The 21,369-nt window shown below is 40.3% G+C and overlaps 1 protein-coding gene across 2 annotated transcripts in view; it reads left to right on the forward strand.

Moving 5' to 3' along the window:
• Positions 1 to 15,483, forward strand: part of LOC128690335 (uncharacterized) — a 411,482-nt gene extending 395,999 nt beyond the window's left edge. Inside the window, exon 4 of one of the 2 annotated variants that reach the window (XM_053779027.2) lies at positions 14,870 to 15,483. In XM_053779027.2, the coding sequence (XP_053635002.2) occupies positions 14,870 to 15,343 (474 nt within the window). In that variant the 3' untranslated portion in view covers positions 15,344 to 15,483. The remainder of the gene's footprint in view (positions 1 to 14,869) is intronic. The other variant, XM_053779028.2, reaches the window with a different exon arrangement.
• The last annotated feature ends 5,886 nt before the right edge of the window (positions 15,484 to 21,369 follow it).

The following is a 21,369-nucleotide window of genomic DNA, read 5'->3' on the forward strand; positions in this document are numbered from 1 at the left end:
ATTTATGAGATTAATTAGGCATATTTGTTTAAGATTTCAAGGTTGTGATTTTTTTCTGAGACAGAGCAACATGAATCAGCATGTCATGAAAATGTCAGCACAGCTGGGGTCAGCACATTAGCAATATTTGCATTATATTAGTAAATGGAATATAGAAATGCTTTGCTGCCTAGATGATTTTTAAGAACACTCATATAATTATATCCCTCTTTTCAGTTTTCTTTAAATAGATTTGGTATTTGTAGAGTTGATGATTTAGCATCTAATAGATGATGAACCGTCCTGAGGCACGGCATTGCAGAGTAGACTCTGCTAAAATCATACGCCGTGCTGTAATTTTACAGACAGTTAAAAACTTGCCTGATGGAGAGACCCCACAGGTAACCTACCACAGATGCTGAAACCTCCTGCTGTGAAAATAGGATGTTTAATTACATTATTCCAAAAGAAAATTATATTGATGAAGTGCATCTGAAGTTTCAAGAAAGTGAGGCAAGGTCCACATCAGTCCACATCATATGAGGTAAAGTTCATCTATGAGAAACCTAATACATCTTAAAGACGCTAAAACGTAAGAACAGATGAGAAAATAGCGAAGGCTGCAGTCAGAAAATGAACGTCTACTAGGAGACATCTACCCAAATTGCTGAGAGATCGTACAGAGGATCCACCAGTGGCACACAGTATCATTTCGCTAGGCCACAACATCCTACAAAGGCGAAATTCCCGAGTAACCCTGAGAACAAGATAATTGTTAAGATATTGTTTCCGAGTGGACGCAGCCTGAAAGAGAGAAGCTCCAGGTCAAGAGACCGTAAATAACCTGTGGAGAGACGTGCTACCTGTTCACCAACGATTACTGGGATGAGATCCAAGGCCTGAAGACAACACAAGACGAAGCTGACACATGAATGTTTCTCCATGTTCATCATGTCTTAGAAGATAGATTCAGATCCAAAGTCATCATTAGTTAACACAAAGATGTGCCTTTGCTTCCGCACGAAGAGATCCCGCTCTCTGAATGTCAAAACGTGGAACATCAACCTATATACGACACATCGATATTGACAAGCTTGCAAGCATTGTAGGAGAGGACATCTGAGTTTCTTAGGACCACGTACTTTAACTGGCTGTGGCACAGTATGTTCACTGGATGTGATAAGCTCAGTGTACTGAATCTTCTGAAGAAAAGAAAGATCTATCAAGTGATCTTCAAGAATCCTGGTAAATCATGGGATGTAACTCGCTACCTATTTGAAGATATGGAAGACTTTGTATGTCAAATGTATGCATCTTCACCCACCACCCATGAAGCCAATGACCTACGTTTTTACCTTTTTTTCTGGCAAATCTTGAGAGGTGTAATCCAGTCAGCTTCCACCATGCAATGACTCTTCACAACCATTGTTCTCTGCTCGAACTATCACGGTGCGATATGGCAGAAACACCTAGTCGAGGATCACTAGCACCAGATGCTACGCTGCAGGTCATGTCTTGAAAGTGCGTGCGCACCTCCAAACTTTCAGTGTACATGCCTGGCTAATCAGCTACGCTGCACAAACATCTGCAAGATGCAGACGTTCAACAACTAGAGGACTGATGATGAGGAAGATGTTGATATGGAACACTACGATTTTTACCTTGATGAAGAGAATGAACAGTGAATAAACTGCTCATTATGTTTTTATATGAAGTACAAAAGAATATATTACTCTAAAATTCTTTATATTAGGGATATTTTTATGCAGCAAATTTAGGTTTTGTCTTATCACTAAATTAAAGGTTGCCAAAGTAAAAGTGCATAATATACACACACACACACACACACACACATACACACACACACACACACACACACACACACACACACACACACACACACACACACAGGTGGAGAACTCACAAGAAATGATCAGGAGGTATGTGAGGAGCTGAACAGGAGATTTAAGGAAGTTTTTACAGTAGAGACAGGAAGGGCTGTGGGAAGACAGCACAGAAGGGAACATCAAGAGGGAATATACCAATAAGTGTTGGATGACATACGAACAACTGAGGAGGAGGTGAATAAGCTCTTAAGTGACCTTGACACCTCAAAGGCGATGGGAACGGACATCTCCCCATGGGTCCTTAGAGAAGGAGCAGAGATGCTGTGCGTGCCTCTAACCACAATCTCCAACACATCCCTTGAAACTGGGCAACTACCTGAGAAATGGAAGACAGCTAATGTAGTCCCCATATTTAAGAAAGGAAACAGAAACGAGGCACTAAACTACAGACCTGTGTCTCTGACATGTATTGTGTGCAAAGTCATGGAGAAGATTATCAGGAGGAGAGTGGTCGAACACCTGGAAGTGAACAAGATTATAAATGAAAACCAGCATGGGTTCATGGAAGGCAAATCTTGTATCACAAACCTCCTGGAGTTTTATGACAAGGTAACAGAAGTAAGACACGAGATAGAGGGGTGGGTAGATTGCGTTTTCCTAGACTGCAGGAAGGCCTTTGACACAGTTCCCCACAAGAGATTAGTGCAGAAGCTGGAGGATCAGGCGCACGTAAAAGGGAGGGCACTGCAATGGATAAGAGAATACCTGACAGGGAGGTAGCAACGAGTCATGGTACGTGAAGAGGTATCACAGTGGGCGCCTGTTACGAGCGGGGTCCCACAGGGGTCAGTTCTAGGACCAGTGCTATTTTTGATATATGTGAACGACATGATGGAAGGAATAGACTCTGAAGTGTCCCTGTTCGCAGATGACGTGAAGTTGATGAGAAGAATTAAATCGGACGAGGATGAGGTAGGACTGCAAAGAGACCTGGACAGGCTGGATATGTGGTCCAGCAACTGGCTTCTCGAATTCAATCCAGCCAAATGCAAAGTCATGAAGATTGGGGAGGGGCAAAGAAGACCGCAGACAGAGTATAGGCTAGGTGGACAAAGAATGCAGACCTCACTCAGGGAGAAAGACCTTGGGGTGACCATAACACCGAGCACATCACCGGAGGCACACATCAACCAAATAACCGCTGCAGCATACGGGTGCCTGGCAAACCTGAGAATAGCGTTCGATACCTTAATAAGGAATCGTTCAAGACACTGTACACTGTGTATGTTAGGCCCATACTGGAGTATGCAGCACCAGTCTGGAACCCACACCTGGTCAAGCACGTCAAGAAGTTAGAGAAAGTACAAAGGTTTGCAACAAGGCTAGTCCCAGAGCTCAAGGGAATGTCGTACGAGGAAAGGTTAAGGAAAATCGGACTGACGACACTGGAGGACAGAAGGGTCAGGGGAGACATGATAACGACATACAAGATACTGCGGGGAATAGACAAGGTGGACAGAGATAGGATGTTCCAGAGAGGGGACACAGGGACAAGGGGTCACAACTGGAAGCTGAAGACTCAGACGAGTCACAGGGACGTTAGGAAGTATTTCTTCAGTCATAGAGTTGTCAGCAAGTGGAATAGCCTAGCAAGTGAAGTAGTGGAGGCAGGAACCATACATAGTTTTAAGAAGAGGTATGACAAAGCTCAGGAAGCAGAGAGAGAGAGGATCCAGTAGCGATCAGTAAAGAGGCTGGGCCAGGAGCTGAGTCTCGACCCATGCAACCACAATTAGGTGAGTACACACACACACACACACACACACATATATATGCAAAACAACCACTCTGAAAGAATAGAGAAATTCCAAGCGCTTTCGTGACTACTCACATTATCAATGAACTATGAAAGTAAAGCATCCAAGGAAGCTATATAAGGGGTCTGGCCAGCACCTCACTATCAGATCCCACAACGGTTAAACACCTGACGCGCGCCGACCCAACTTGGATAGGTCCTTGGCACAACTCACCCACAAACTATTCTTCCCAAGAAAATTTAAAAATTATTATTTGTCCAGTGTATTATTAAATTCTTCCCAAATTCTATTAATTATAAATGGATCTAATTTATATAAACCAAAGGAAATATTCATATTATTGTCAAAACTGCTTTTTATGAAACAAGATTCAATTATATTCCTGTCGACCATGGGCTTGCTTGATACTACTTTCTCAACTTTTGAAAATCAATTGGATGGTTAAAATCTCTTACATGAATAAATAGAGCATTGGAATCTTGTCCAGTTCTAATGCTATATTTATGTTGTTTTAATCTTAGTTCGAGATTTTTACCAGTTTGACCGTAATAAACTTTATCGTAAATTTTACAAGGAATCTTATAGACACATCCATCAGCATTTTGGGGGGAATTCTTTATCAAAAGTTTTTTTACTGTATCAACTGTATCTATTTATTCATGTAAGAGATTTTAACCATCCAATTGATTTTCAAAAAGTTGAGAAAGTAGTATCAAGCAAGTCCATGGTCGACAGGAATATAATTGAATCTTGTTTCATAAAAAGCAGTTTTGACAATAATATAAATATTTCCTTTGGTTTATATAAATTAGATCCATTTATAATTAATAGAATTTGGGAAGAATTTAATAATACACTGGACAAATAATAATTTTTTAATTTTCTTGGGTAGAATTTGTGGGTGAGTTGTGCAAAGGACCTATCCAAGTTGGGTCGGCGCGCGTCAGGTGTTTAACCGTTGTGGGATCTGATAGTGAGGTGCTGGCCAGACCCCTTATATAGCTTCCTTGGATGCTTTACTTTCATAGTTCCTTGATAATGTGAGTAGTCACGAAAGCGCTTGGAATTTCTCTATTCTTTCAGAGTGGTTGTTTTGCATATTCTGAAATCACCTGTTTACTGTGATCTTATTGCATATATATATATATATATATATATATATATATATATATATATATATATATATATATATATATATATATATATATATATATATATATATATATATATATATATATATATATATATATATATATATATATATATATATATATATATATATATATATATATATGTATATATATATATATATATATATATATATATATATATATATATATATATATATATATATATATATATATATATATATATTTATATGGTATAAACCTTGGTAATAAATACCGACAAGTTGGTTTAGAAAGACACGTAAGCAAACACTATAACATATTTATTAGAAAACGTTTCGGTCCTGGGACCTTGATCACTTCTAACATACAGAGGTAGAAAGACATTGTATATATAGGCGGAGAGTGAGATGTGACGCACGTGACCTGAGGAATGTCATAAGAACATAAGAATGGAGGAACACTGTAGAAGGAGACTCGAACGTACGAACCTTGGAACAAGGTTCGTAGGTTCGAGTCTCCTTCAGCCAGAGATCAGTGCTTATATATATATATATATATATATATATATATATATATATATATATATATATATATATATATATATATATATATATATATATATATATATATATATATATATATGTATATACATATATATATATATATATATATATATATATATATATATATATATATATATATATATATATATATATATATATATATATATATATATATATATATCGTGCCGAATAGGTAAAAGTTGCTATTTTGGCTCTAATAACAACGCTTTTCTTGCCGAATAAGGTAAGCGAAAATTTGTGTATGCAATAATTTCTTAAAAACCATTCTCACCTAACGAAAAAAAACATTTTATTGTGTTTGTTTATTATTAAATTATTGTAAACTTATCTAAAATATATTTAGTTGGATTAGGCTAAATTAAATTGCTTTTATTTTAATAAGTTTAGGTAAGTTTTCTAAGGTTCTTTTGGTAAAAAATTATACCAGTTCTTGCTAATTGACAAGTTTTACCTATTCGGCACGACATATATATAATCATAAGCTTTCATGAAAACGTTGTAGAATTAAAAATATGTTATTGGCTACTGAGATATTATTTGTTAAGATGACCATGTACAATCAAAGAAATATTGATATCTAAAGTCTCAAAATTCAAAGGGAGCTAATATACTTAAAGATTACAGTTGCCAAACATGACGTCTCCACTGCCTCCAATGTGCTCCTCACTGTAACGTTTAAATCCCATGACTCTTATCCATATAACAATGGTGGTACCACTATAGTCCACTCTCCTCTCTGCCTCTATAAATAAATTTCCTCTTCTTCCCAGACTCCTCAGTACCCAACTTTCTTTTTCTCCTCTATTTGATTTAGTGGTTCACCTCGTCTTTCAATGACCCATATGTCCACATGTCTGGTCCTAAATATCTGAAAACTACTCACTTCGATACTCCCTCTAATCTTATAATACAGTTTTTCACTGACTAGACATTGTTATACTTATCATCATTCCTATATTCAATTTTATTCTTTTACACACCTTCCCAAACTCGTCCACCAGTCTTTGCTACTTCTTTTCCGAATCTCTTAAAAGCACCGTGTCATCGGCAAAGAGCAGCTACGACAACTCCAACTTTTAACCAGATTCACTATCTTTTAATCCCACACCTCTCCTCGACACCCTAGTGTTTACTTCTTTGACTGGAAAAGTAGTCCGTTTTCCCTATGTACCATAACCTGAGCCACACATAAAATCTACTGCTTTTAGTAACCTGCTAAAAATTCGTGGATATACATTCGTATTATGTCTCAGGGATTTTGTTGAGTGCTAACATCAAGCAGCGAGAGAGAGAGAGAGAGAGAGAGAGAGAGAGAGAGAGAGAGAGAGAGAGAGAGAGAGAGAGAGAGGGAGAGAGAGAGAGAGAGAGAGAGATAGAGAGGGAGGGAGAGGGGGATCAGAAAGACATTAAACTTAAGTTTACCCACCCTTAAAGTCTCTTGTGATGGTGCAGTTATACCTTTGACGAGTTTCGAGAGTCTTTCTACACCGGGAGCCCGGCCATGGGCCAGGTTCGTCAGTTAAACACATTTCAGGCTATTAACCAAATCCGCGACCATGCCCTAAGTACCTAGCTGTTGTGCGTCCTAGTTCCTCAGAACCTAGATGCTGTGTGCCCTAGTTCCTCAGTACCTAGTTGCTCTGCGTCCTAGTTCCTCAGTACCTAGCTGCTCTGTATCCTCGCTCCTCAGTACCTAGCTGCTCTGCGTCCCAGTTCCTCAGTTCCTAGCTGCTCTGTGTTCTAGTTCCTCAGTACCTAGCTGCTCTGCGTCTTCGTTCCTCAGTACCTAGCTGCTCTGTGTCCTATTTCCCCAGTACGTAACTGCTCTGTGTCCTATTTCCTCAGTACCTATCTGCTCTGTGTCCTAGTTTCTCAGTACCTAGCTGTTCTGTGTCCTATTTCCTCAGTACCTAGCTGCTCTGTGTTCTAGTTCCTCAGTACCTAGATGCTCTGTATCCTATTTCCTCAGTACCTAGCTGCTCTGTGTCCTATTTCCTTAGTAGGTAGCTGCTCTGTGTCCTAGTTCCTCAGTACCTAGCTGCTCTGTGTCCTATTTCCTCAGTACCTAGATGCTCTGTGTTCTAGTTCCTCAGTACCTAGCTGATCTGTGTCCTATTTCCTCAGTACCTAGCTGCTCTGTGTCCTATTTCCTCAGTACGTAGCTGCTCTGTGTCCTAGTTCCTCAGTACCTAGCTGTTCTGTGTCCTACTTCCTCAGCACCTAGCTGTTCTGTGTTCTAGTTCCTCAGTACCTAACTGCTCTGTCCTAGTTCCTCAGTACCTAGCTGCTCTGTGTCCTAGTTCCTCAGTACCTAGCTGCTCTTTGATCTAGTTCCTCAGTACCTAGCTGCTCTGTGTCCTAGTTCCTCAGTGTCTAGCTGTTCTGGAGTCCTAATTCCTCAGTACCTAGCTGCTCTGTCCTTGTTCCTTAGTACCTAGCTGTTCTGCGTCCTAGTTCCTCAGTACCTAGCTGCTCTGTGTTCTAGTTCCTCAGTACCTAGTTGCTCTGTGTCCTAGTTCCTCAGTACCTAGCTGCTCTTGGGTCCTAGTTCCTCAGTACCTAGCTGCTCTGTGTCCTAGTTCCTCAGTACCTAGCTGTTCTGGGGTCCTAGTTCCTCAGTACCTAGCTGCTCTGTGTCCTAGTTCCTTAGTACCTAGCTGCTCTGGGGTCCTAGTTCCTCAGTACCTAGCTGCTCTGCGTCCTAGTTCCTCAATACCTAGCTGCTCTGTGTCCTAGTTCCTCAGTACCTAGCTGCTCTGTGTCCTAGTTCCTCAGTACCTAGCTGCTCTGTGTCCTATTTCCTCGACTAGCTGCCCTGTATCCTAGTTTCTCATTACCTAGCTGCTCTGTGTCCTAGTTCCTCAGTACCTAGCTGCTCTGCGTCCTAGTTCCTCAGTACCTAGCTGCTCTGCGTCCTAGTTCCTCAGTACCTAGCTGCTGTGTGTCCCAGTTCCTCAGTTCCTAGCTGCTTTGTGTACTAGTTCATCAGTACCTAGCTGCTCTGTGCCCTATTTCCTCAGTACCTAGCTGCTCTGTGTCCTAGTTCCTCAGTACCTAGCTGCTCTGTGTCCTAGTTCCTTAGTACCTAGCTTCTCTGTGTCCTAGTTTCTCAGTACCTAGCTTCTCTGTGTCCTATTTCCTCAGTACCTAGCTGCTCTGTGTCCTATTTCCTCAGTACCTAGCTGCTCTGTGTCCTAGTTCCTCAGTACCTAGCTTCTCTGTGTCCTAGTTCCTCAGTACCTAGCTGCTCTGTGTCCTATTTCCTCAGTACCTAGCTTCTCTGTGTCCTAGTTTCTCAGTACCTAGCTGCTCTGTGTCCTATTTCCTCAGTACCAAGCTGCTCTGTCTACGAGAGCGCAGATTCTGTGCCACTTGTTACAGTATTCTTAGTGGTCTCCCTCCCTCTGTAGCCATATTATCAATCTGGTTATTCATATAAGGGCGAAAATATTTTTTTTTTAATCAAGTCACCTTCGTTACCACGGAACATTAAATGGACGTGGCACTAGGCCTAAGATAAGAAATGCTTGGGAAAGTGAATGCAGCAAGTGTGTTGAAAATGTCAGCTTGAGGCGAATTTCACGGGAGAGAGTAGACGATACTCGACCATGTACGCCGTAGGTCTGCCTTAAAGGTGAGGCCGCAGCAGCCACATTGACTTGCGAATATACAATATATATACGTCAGTAGACTTGTATACAGGCGAATATAACACTGGAGACAGAAGTAATTTTGAGGTGATCAGTTCCTTGGGCTTGATAGCTGGTGGTCGGTCCTTCGGGCTTGATAGGTGGTGGTCAGTCCCTCAAGCTTGATAGGTGGTGGTCAGTCCCTCAAGCATGATGGACGGTGGTTAGTCCCTAAGGCATGATAGGTGGTAGTCAGTCCCTCGGGCTTGATAAGTGGTGGCCAGTCTTTCGGGCTTATAGATGGTGGTCAGTCCCTCATGTATGATAGGTGGTGGTCAGTTCCTGATGGGGCATGAAAGGTGGTGGTCAGTCCCTCAAGCTTGATAACTGGTGGTCAGTCCCTCAACCATGATGGACGGTGGTTAGTCCCTAAGGTATGATAGGTGGTAGTCAGTCACTCGGGCTTGATAGGTGGTGGTCAATCCCTGGGGCATGATAGGTGGTGGTCAGTCCCTGGGGCATGATAGGTGGTGGTCAGTCCCTGGGGCATGATAGGTGGTGGTCAGTCCCTTAGGCTTGATAGGTGTTGGTCAGTCCCACGGGCTTGATAAGTAGTGGTCAGTCCCTCAGGCATGATAGGTTGTGGTCAGTCCGTCAGGCATGATATGTGGTGGTCAGTCTCCCAGGCATGATAGGTGGTGGTCAGTCTCCCAGGCATGATAGGTGGTCAGTCCCTCGGGCTTGATAGGTGGTAGTCAGTCCAGGCATGATAGGCGATGGTTAGTCCCTAAGGCATGATAGGTGATGGTCAGTCCCTCAGGCTTGATAGGTTCCGGTCAGTCCCTCACTCATGATAGATGGCGGTCAGTCCCTCAGCTTAAAGCAGAGGAATGTGACCAGAATTTATATACTGAAGCAGAGAGCAATAAAATTCTGTGCTGGAAAAATGCAACTTGTCCTCATTTTTGCAGCGGTCGTCTTCTTGCGTTACTCCCAGCGTCAGTTTGTGAAAGCTTCCCAGCAATCAGTAAAATACTTCTATCTTTATTTTAGCTGAAGTTGATATGTATAACGTGGAAAGATATATTAAACCACAAATTAGGGAATTAAAACATAATTGGTTACTGTATGTGTAAAAGAACGGTATAATAATAATACTACTACTACTACTACTACTACTACTACTACTACTACTACTACTACTACTACTACTAATAATAATAATAATAAAAATAATAATAATAATAATAATAAATCTATTTCTACAAGTACATGATACAATTTATACAGATCATAGCTGACATCAGTGATATTTCGGGCAACTTAAGTTAATTTTGTCTCCCATGATGCGACCCACACCAGTCGGCTAACACCCAGGTACCTAATTACTGCTAGGTGACCAGTGAGAGCAGGTGTCTTAAGGAAACACGCCCAATGTTTCTAACCGTTCCGGGGATCGAACTATGGACCTCAATGTGTGAGATGAGCAAGTTTAGGCAACATTATCGGTAATTATCTATGTAATATGTCATGATTTCTTACTAATAAAAATACGTATATCAGACATATTAAACAAATAATATATATATATATATATATATATATATATATATATATATATATATATACATATATACATATACATATACATATATACATATACATATATATACATATATATATACATATATATACATATATAAGGTAGTAGGTTGGTAGACAGCAACCACCCAGGGAGGTACTACCGTCCTGCCAAGTAAGTGTAAAACGAAAGCCTGTAATTGTTTTATATGATGGTAGGATTGCTGGTGTCCTTTTTTCTGTCTCATGAACATGCAAGATTTCAGGTACGTCTTGCTACTTCTACTTACACTTAGGTCACACTACACATACATGTACAAGCATGTATATACACACACCCCTCTGGGTTTTCTGCTATTTTCTTTCTAGTTCTTGTTCTTGTTTATTTCCTCTTATCTCCGTGGGGAAGTGGAACAGAATTCTTCCTCCGTAAGTCATGCGTGTTATAAGAGGCGACTAAAATGCCGGGAGCAAGAGGCTAGAAACCTCTGTATATATTACTAAATGTAAAAGGAGAAACTTTCGTTTTTCCTTTTGGGCCAACCCGCCTCGGTGGGATACGGCCGGTGTGTTGAAAGAAAGAATATATATATATATATATATATATATATATATATATATATATATATATATATATATATATATATGTCGTGCCGAATAGGCAGAACTTGCGATCTTGGCTTAAATAGCAACGCTCATCTTGCCATATAGGACAAGTGAAAATTTGTGTTTGCAATAATTTCGCCAAAATCATTCTGAACCTAACGAAAAAAATATATTTCACTGTGTTTGCTTAGTATTAAATTATTGTAAACAAATCTAAAATATATTTAGTTGGGTTAGGCTAAAATAAATTGTTCTTGTTATAATAAGGTTAGGTAAGTTTTCTAAGATTCTTTTGGTGCAAATTTAAAAATTTTTACATTAACATTAATGAAAAACATATACCTTTAAACGTATAGAAGAAAATTTTAGAAAGGACTGAATTTTTAATGAGTTCTTGCTAATTGACCAGTTTTACATATTCGGCACGATATATATATATATATATATATATATATATATATATATATATATATATATATATATATATATATATATATATATATATATATATATATATATATATATATATATATATATATATACATATATATATATATATATATATATATATTTATATGCAATAAAATCCCAGTAAGCAGGTGATTTCAGAATATGCATAACAACCACTGTGAAAGGTTAATGAAACTCCATGCACTTTCGTGACTACTCACATTATCAAGGAACAATAAAAGTGATGCATCAAAGGATGGCATATAAAGGGTCTAGCCCACACCTCACCATCACATCCCACAACAAAGCAACACCTGATGCGCGACTCATAAGAAAGAGAACACTGCAGTGTTCTCTTTCTTATGAGTCGCTTTAAACCACAGGACAACCCAACCCTAAGAATGGCGCAGCCAGCACACAGCTAGCTGTTGGGCCGCCATCCGAGGGCATACGGAGGTGTGGGAGCTTCTAAGCTAATTTCATTCTCATCCCTGTTTGGTGTACTAGCCTCACGAGCAGCATTTATATATTATCCTGTGGTTTAAAGCGTCATGTGGTTCTTGCTTACCATGAGGCAGGCCAGTACAACATGGGTTCGAATCCTTGGCTAGCGCAGTGTTGTTATTGATCAATACCACTCGTTCGTGGTTACAATAATATATATATATATATATATATATATATATATATATATATATATATATATATATAAATATATATATATATATATATATATATATATATATATATATATATATATATATATATATATATATATATATATATATATATATATATATATATTTTTATTATCACACTGGCCGATTCCCACCAAGGCAGGGTGGCCCGAAAAAGAAAAACTTTCACCATCATTTACTCCATCACTGTCTTGCCAGAAGGGTGCTTTACACTACAGTTTTTAAACTGCAACATTAACACCCCTCCTTCAGAGTGCAGGCACTGTACTTCCCATCTCCAGGACTCAAGTCCGGCCTGCCGGTTTCCCTGAATCCCTTCATAAATGTTACTTTGCTCACACTCCAACAGCACGTCAAGTATTAAAAACCATTTGTCTCCATTCACTCCTATCAAACACGCTCATGCATGCCTCCTGGAAGTCCAAGCCCCTCGCACACAAAACCTCCTTTACCCCCTCCCTCCAACCTTTCCTAGGCCGACCCCTACCCCGCCTTCCTTCCACTACAGACTGATACACTCTTGAAGTCATTCTGTTTCGCTCCATTCTCTCTACATGTCCGAACCACCTCAACAACCCTTCCTCAGCCCTCTGGACAACAGTTTTGGTAATCCCGCACCTCCTCCTAACTTCCAAACTACGAATTCTCTGCATTATATTCACACCACACATTGCCCTCAGACATGACATCTCCACTGCCTCCAGCCTTCTCCTCGCTGCAACATTCATCACCCACGCTTCACACCCATATAAGAGCGTTGGTAAAACTATACTCTCATACATTCCCCTCTTTGCCTCCAAGGACAAAGTTCTTTGTCTCCACAGACTCCTAAGTGCACCACTCACTCTTTTTCCCTTATCAATTCTATGATTCACCTCATCTTTCATAGACCCATCCGCTGACACGTCCACTCCCAAATATCTGAATACGTTCACCTCCTCCATACTCTCTCCCTCCAATCTGATATTCAATCTTTCATCACCTAATCTTTTTGTTATCCTCATAACCTTACTCTTTCCTGTATTCACCTTTAATTTTCTTCTTTTGCACACCCTACCAAATTCATCCACCAATCTCTGCAACTTCTCTTCAGAATCTCCCAAGAGCACAGTGTCATCAGCAAAGAGCAGCTGTGACAACTCCCACTTTGTGTGTGATTCTTTATCCTTTAACTCCACGCCTCTTGCCAAGACCCTCTCATTCACTTCTCTTACAACTGATATATATATATATATATATATATATATATATATATATATATATATATATATATATATATATATATATATATATATATATATATATGTCGTGCCGAATATGTAAAACTGGTCAATTAGAAAGAACTCATTTAAAATTAAGTCCTTTCTAAAATTTTCTCTTATACGTTTAAAGATATATTTTTTTCATTAATGTTAATGTAAAAATTTTAAATTTTGCTCCAAAAGAACCTTAGAAAACTTACCTAACCTTATTATAACAAGAGCAATTTATTTTAGCCTAACCTAACTAAATATATTTTAGATTTGCTTACAGTAATTTAATACTAAACAAACAGAGTAAAATATATTTTTTTTCTTAGGTTCAGAATGATTTTGGCGAAATTATTGCATACACAAATTTTCACTTGTCCTATATGGCAAGATGAGCGTTGCTATTTAAGCCAAGATCGCAAGTTCTGCCTATTCGGAACGACATATATATATATATATATATATATATATATATATATATATATATATATATATATATATATATATATATATATATATATATATATATATATATATATATATATATATATATATATATATACATATATATATATTTATATATGTATATATATATTTATAAATCGAGATTCACTCATGTTAAACCGTTTTGGAGCGTAGCTCCTGGGCCTTTTGTTTATTCCTATGCTCTTGCGCTGCCTTTCACATCAAGGATGTGAGGTACACATAGACTAGCTGCTTCGGTGGAAAAGAAAATATCTGCGAGCATGTCACGGGTACCGTGAAGATGTGCTGTGAGGATGCGCTGTGAGAATGTGCTGTGAAGGTATTCTCTGAGGATGTGCTGTGAAGATATTCTCTGAGGATGTGCTGTGAAGATATTCTCTGAGGATGTGCTGTGAAGGTATTCTCTGAGGATGTGCTGTGAAGATATTCTCTGAGGATGTGCTGTGAAGATATTCTCTGAGGATGTGCTGTGAAGATTTTCTCTGAGGGTGTGCTCTAAGGGTGTGTTTGAGGATGTATTACACTCTGGGGATGTACTTACACTAACTTAATAGTATTTGCAAGTTATTGTTAATAAAGAGGAATCGATAAAGATAAATAACGTAGTAAATTAAAATTAGGCTGCTTCCTGAGGTTTACCACAGACAGGAGATCGATGTTTCGTTCCCGGTTCTTCTCCCTAATGCAAGTAATTGTGTGTGAAACGCTGGCGGCCAGTTTTTCTCTCTGACTCACCGGATGACTTCGGTGATCCAAAACTTTTGATTGCTCCGAAGCAACATTTTTAATATATGTTTTTCCTCTCCCTGCAGACTCTGCCTCTGCCCAACGGACCAGTGAGCAGAAGAAACGCGGACGGAGGCATATTTGGCACGGCTCCCCGAGTGTCTTCTGACGAAGGAAGAGCTGGTCGGAGTCTCGGAGGCAGCCTCAAACGTGTGTGTAGCAGCGCTGGGAAGTTAAGATCGGGAGGAGGAGGAGGAAGCGCTGCTGGCGCTGAAGGAGGCGCAGCAGGAGACGCAGCCAGGGCAAGCAGTGGCAGGGACAGTAGGGGAAGCTTCAGAGATACCACCACATCGTCTACGCCCGTCGCAGCTACGCCAGGCACAGCGACGCCCACGGGGTACAGACGAACGACAGGCAACCAGAGAACAGCAGCGGTAGTAACAACCTCAGAACCACCACCACGATACCAGATCTCTGAGTATACCTTTGAGAGGGAACAACCAGACTCACCTTTCTCTGACGAGAAGGACAGCGAGGAGAAGAAGAAAGGTGAGTTTTAGCAGGCTGTTGTTGTTGGCATGTTATTAGTACTAGCATGTTGTTGTACAAGCAGGTTCTTGGTACTAGCAGGGTGTTTTACTAGCAGGTTCTTGGTACTAGCAGGGTGTTAGTACTAGCAGGTTGTTGTACAAGCAGGTTCTTGGTACTAGCAGGGTGTTTTACTAGCAGGTTCTTGGTACTAGCAGGGTGTTAGTACTAGCAGATTGTTAGTACTAGCAGGTTGTTGGTACTAGCTAGTTGTTGGTACTAGCAGGTTGTTGGTGCTAGCAGGGTGTTAGTACTTGTTGGTACTAGCTGGTTGTTGGTACTAGCAGGGTGTTTTACTAGCAGGTTCTTGGTACTAGCAGGGTGTTAGTACTAGCAGGTTGTTGGTACTAGCTAGTTGTTGGTACTAGCAGGTTGTTGGTGCTAGCAGGGTGTTAGTACTTGTTGGTACTAGCTGGTTGTTGGTACTAGCTGGTTGTTGGTACTAGCAGGGTGTTTTACTAGCAGGTTCTTGGTACTAGCAGGGTGTTAGTACTAGCAGGTTGTTAGTATTAGCAGGTTGTTGGTACTAGCTAGTTGTTGGTACTAGCAGGTTGTTGTTGTTGGCACGTTGTTAGTACTAGCTGGTTGTTGTACTAGCAGGTTCTTGGTACTAACTAGTTGTTGGTGCTAGCATGCTGTTGTTGTTGGCACGTTGTTAGTACTAGCTGGTTGTTGGTATTAGCAAGTTGTTAGTACTAGCAGGCTGTTGGTACTAGCTGGGTGTTGGTACTAGCAAGTTGTTGGTACTAGCAGGTTGTTGTACTAGCAGGTTGTTGGTACTAGCAAGTTGTTAGTACAAAATTGGTTGTTGGTACTAGCAGGTTGTTGGTACTAGCAGGCTGTTGTTCTTGGCAGGTTGTTAGTACTAGCAGGTTGTTAGTACCAATAGGGTGTCGGCACTAGCAGGTTGCTGTTGGCAGGTTAGTATTAGCAGGTTGTTGGTACTAGCAGGTTGGTGGTACTGGCAGGTTGTTAGTACTAGCAGGTTGTTGGTACAAGCAAGTTGTTGGTATTGGCAGGTTGCTGTTGTTGGCAGGTTGTTAGTACTAGCAGGTTGTTGGTACTAGCTTGTTGTTGGTACTAGTAGGTTCTTGGTTTTGGCAGGTTGTTGGTACTGGCAGGTTGTTAGTGCTAGCAGGTTGTTGATACTAACAAGTTGTTAGTATTAGCAGGTTGTTGGTATCAGCAAGTTGTTGGTACTAGCAAGTTGATCGTATTAGCAGGCTGTACTAACAGGATGTTGGTACTAGCAGGTTGTTGGTACTAGCAAGTTGTTAGTACTAGCAGGTTGTTGGTACTTACAGGTTGGTGTCGGCAGGTTGTTGGTTCTAGCAGGTTGTTGGCACTAGCAGGTTGTTGGTACTAGCAAGTTGTTGGTACTAGCAAGTTGTTGATGTTGGCAGGTTGCTACTAGCAGGCTGTTGTTGTTGGCAAGTTGCTAGTACTAACAGGCTGTTGGTATTAGCATGCTATTGGTGTTGGGAGGTTGTTGGTACTAGCAAGCTGTTGGAGTGATAGTTGTTAAAGCAGGGCAGCAAGAAGAAGAATAAAGGTGAGTGTTAGCAGGCAGTCTGTGTTAGAAGACAGTCGTTACTAGCAGGCTGTTGGTGCTGGCACACTGTTCACGTCGGCAGGCTACTGGCGTTACCAAGTTGCTGTTTCCCTTACGACACCCATCCAGGTCAAACGACCGCCAAAGGAATGAGGAGTTATCAGTTCTGATCCGAGGAAAGGGGAAGATAGCTACAATACCCTTGGATTTAGAGCCTCTCACCATCATGAAAAAAAGAGGACGGAGGGTCAGAGAAATTTCCTCCCGTAATGGATTTAAGGATCGAATTATCAAGGCAATGAAATTCCCTTATCCAGTTACATTTTTTGCAATTTACAGATTACGAGTTTGGAATTACTTTTTCTATATTCTTGGTTATTACGTTACTATGTTCGAAAGTCGCACATTGTTCGAAACATCACACACTGTTCGAAACATCACACCCTGGTCGAAACATCACACACTGTTCGAAACATCACACACTGTTCGTAACATCACACACTGTTCGAAACATCACACACTATTCGAAACATCACACACTGTTCGAAACATCACATACTGTTCGAAACATCACACACACTGTTCGAAACATGACACACTGTTCGAAACATCACAATCTTTGAAACATCACACACTGTTCGAAACATCTCACACTGTTAGAAACATCACTCACTGTTCGAAACATCACACATTGTTCGAAACATCACACACTATTCGCAACATCGCACACTGTTCGAAACATCACACACTGTTCAAAACCATCGCATACTGTTCGAAACATCACACACTGTTCGAAACATCACACACTGATAGAAACATCACACACTGTTCCAAACATCGCACACTGTTAGAAACATCGCACACTGTTCAAAACATCGCACACTGTTAGAAACATCACACACTGTTCGAAACATCACACACTGTTCGAAACATCACACTCTTTGAAACATCACACACTCTTCGAAAGTCGCACATTGTTCGAAACATCTCACACTGTTCGAAACATCACACACTGATCGAAACATCACACATTGTTCGAAACATCACACACTGTTCGAAACATCGCAAACTGTTCGAAACATCACACTGTTCGAAACATCGCATACTGTTCGAAACATCACACACTGTTTGAAACACACACACTGTTAGAAACATCACACTTCGAAACATCACACCCTGTTCTAAATATCACACACTATTCGAAACATCACACACTGTTCGAAACATCACATACTGTTCGAAACATCAAACACTGTTCGAAACATCACACACTGTTCGAAACATCACACACTGTTCGAAACATCACAATCTTTGAAACATCACACACTGTTCGAGACATCACACGCTGCTCGAAAGTCGCATATTGTTCGAAACATCTCACACTGTTCGAAACGTCACACACTGCTCGAAACATCACACATTGTTCGAAACATCACACACTGTTCGCAAACATCGCATACTGTTCGAAACATCACACCGTTAGAAGCATCGCACACTGTTCGAAACATCGCACACTGTTAGAAACATCACACACTGTTAGAAACATCACACATTGTTCGAAACATCACACACAGTTCAAAACATCACTCTTTGAAACATCACACACTGTTCGAAAGTCGCACATTGTTCGAAACATCTCACACTGTTAGAAACATCACACACTGTTCGAAACATCACACACTGCTCGAAACATCCCAACTTTCAAACATCACACACTGTTCGAAACATCACACACTGTTCGAAAGTCGCACATTGTTCGAAACATCTCACACTGTTCGAAACATCACACACTGTTCGAAACATCATACTGTTCGAAACATCACACATTGCTCGAAACATCACACACTGTTCGAAACATCGCACACTGTTCGAAACATCACACACTGTTCAAAACATCGCATACTGTTCGAAACATCACACACTGTTTGAAACATCACACACTGTTAGGAACATCACACATTGTTAGAAACATCATATACTGTTGGAAACATCACACACTGTTCGAAACATCACACACTGTTCGAAACATCACACACTGTTCCAAACATCGCACACTGTTAGAAACATCGCACACTGTTCGAAGCATCGCACTCCGTTAGAAACATCACACACTGTTAGAAACATCACACACTGCTCAAAACATCCCACTCATTGAAACATCACACACTGTTCGAAACATCACATACTATTCGAAACATCACACACTGTTCGAAAGTCGCACATTGTCCGAAACATCTTACACTGTTCGAAACATCACACACTGTTCGAAACATCATACTGTTCGAAGCAACACACATTCTTCGAAACATCACACACTGTTCGAAGCACCGCACACTGTTCGAAACATCACACACTTTTCAAAACATCGCATACTGTTCGAAACATCACACACTGTTAGAAACATCACACATTGTTTGAAACATCACACACTGTTAGAAACATCACACACTGTTAGAAACATCACACACTGTTAGAAACATCATATACTGTTGGAAACATCACACACTGTTCGAAACATCACACACTGTTAGAAACATCACACACTGTTAAAAACATCGCACACTGTTCGAAACATCGCACACCGTTAGAAACATCACACACTGTTAGAAACATCACACACTGCTCGAAACATCACACACTATTCGAAACACCGCACACTGTTCGAAAGTCGCACATTGTTCGAAACATCTTACACTGTTCGAAACATCACAGACTTAGAAACATCACACGCTGTTCGAAACATCACACTGTTCGAAACATCGCACACTGTTAGAAACATCGCACACTGTTAGAAACATCACACACTGTTAGAAACATCACACAGTTCCAAACATCGCACACTGTTAGAAACATCACACACACTGTTTGAAACATCACACAGTTAGAAACACACACTGTTCGAAACGTCACACACTGTTAGAAACATCGCACACTCTTCGAAACATCGCATACTGTTCGAAACATTGCACACTGTTCGAAACATAGCACACTGTTCGAAACATCGCACCCTGTTCGAAACATCGCACACTCTGCTCGATGGGAAAGTACGATTTAGATAGTAAGATGATATTGATGTTGAGTGATGAGCAGATTAAAGAATTTGGATATAAAAAGAAATTTGAATAATAAACAGTTATGATAAGGAGAAATTTGGATAGGAAGGAATGTGGATGGAGAAGAATTTAGATAGGGAGGAAATTAAATTGGGAGAAATTTGGATGGGAAGAGATTTGGATACGAATGTATTTAGGAAAGGGGATTCAGATACAGAGGGATTTTGAAACTGTTAAATAAATGAGTATGTGAGGATCAAAGTTGATTTAGATTATTCTTAAGATTGCCTGGTTTCTAGTCTCCTGACACCTGATGTTTCTGTTCACTTAGCAGCAAACAGGTACTCGGATGCTAGTCTTCTGGCACCTGATGTCCCTGTTCACCTAACAGCAAACAGGTACTCGGGTGCTAGTCTCCTGGCACCTGATGGTCCTGTTCACCTAGCAGCAAACAGGTACTCGGGTGCTTGTCTTACACATGCTGCTCCGGTTCACCTCTTGCCAATATCTGAGCATTTACTTCTCTTACAACCCCATCTATAAATATATTGAACAACCATGGTGACATCACACATCCCCCTTATCTAAGGCCTACTTTTACCGTGATATAATCTTTCTCTCGTCCACATACTCTAACCTGAGCTTCACTAGCCTCGTAAAATCTCTTCACTTCCATATATTTGGAACGCCTACCACATTGCCCCCCTATCCACCTTATTATCCGCCTTTTCCAAATCCATAAATGCCACAAAATCTTCTTTACTTTTATTTAAATACTGGTCACGTGTATGTTTCACTGTAAACACTTGGTCTACACCCCCCCCCCTACCCTTCCTAAAGCCTACTTGCTCATCTGAGATTCTGCTCTCCGTCTTACTCTCAATTCTTTCAGTAATAACTCTTCCATACTCTTTACCAGATATACTCGACAGACTTATTCCCCTATAATTTTTACACTCTCTTTTGTTCCTTTGGCCAAGCCCTCGGTACCTTACCCTCTTCCATACAATTAAATAAAAGCACTAACCACTCCAAAAGTGTATACTCGCCTAACATTTCTTTCTCTATCCCATCAGTCCCAGCTGCTTTACCCCCTTTTATTCTACCCACAGCCTGACGCACTTCCCGCACCCTCACAGCTGACTCTCACTCCTACCAGATGTTATACCTCCCTGCTCAATACACAAAATCACAGCTCCCCTATCATCACGAACATTCAGCAGTTCCTCAAAATATTCCTTCGATCTTCTCGATACTTCTGACTCTCCGTCAAATAACTCTCCTGTTCTATTTTTACCTGTCAAATCCATTCATTCCCTAGGCTTTCTCAGCTTATTAATCTCACTCCAAAACTTTTTCTTATTTTCAACAAAATTTGTTGACATCTCACCCA

This window comes from Cherax quadricarinatus, chromosome 32, assembly GCF_038502225.1.
Source record: "Cherax quadricarinatus isolate ZL_2023a chromosome 32, ASM3850222v1, whole genome shotgun sequence".
NCBI classification, from domain to species: Eukaryota; Metazoa; Arthropoda; class Malacostraca; order Decapoda; family Parastacidae; genus Cherax; species Cherax quadricarinatus.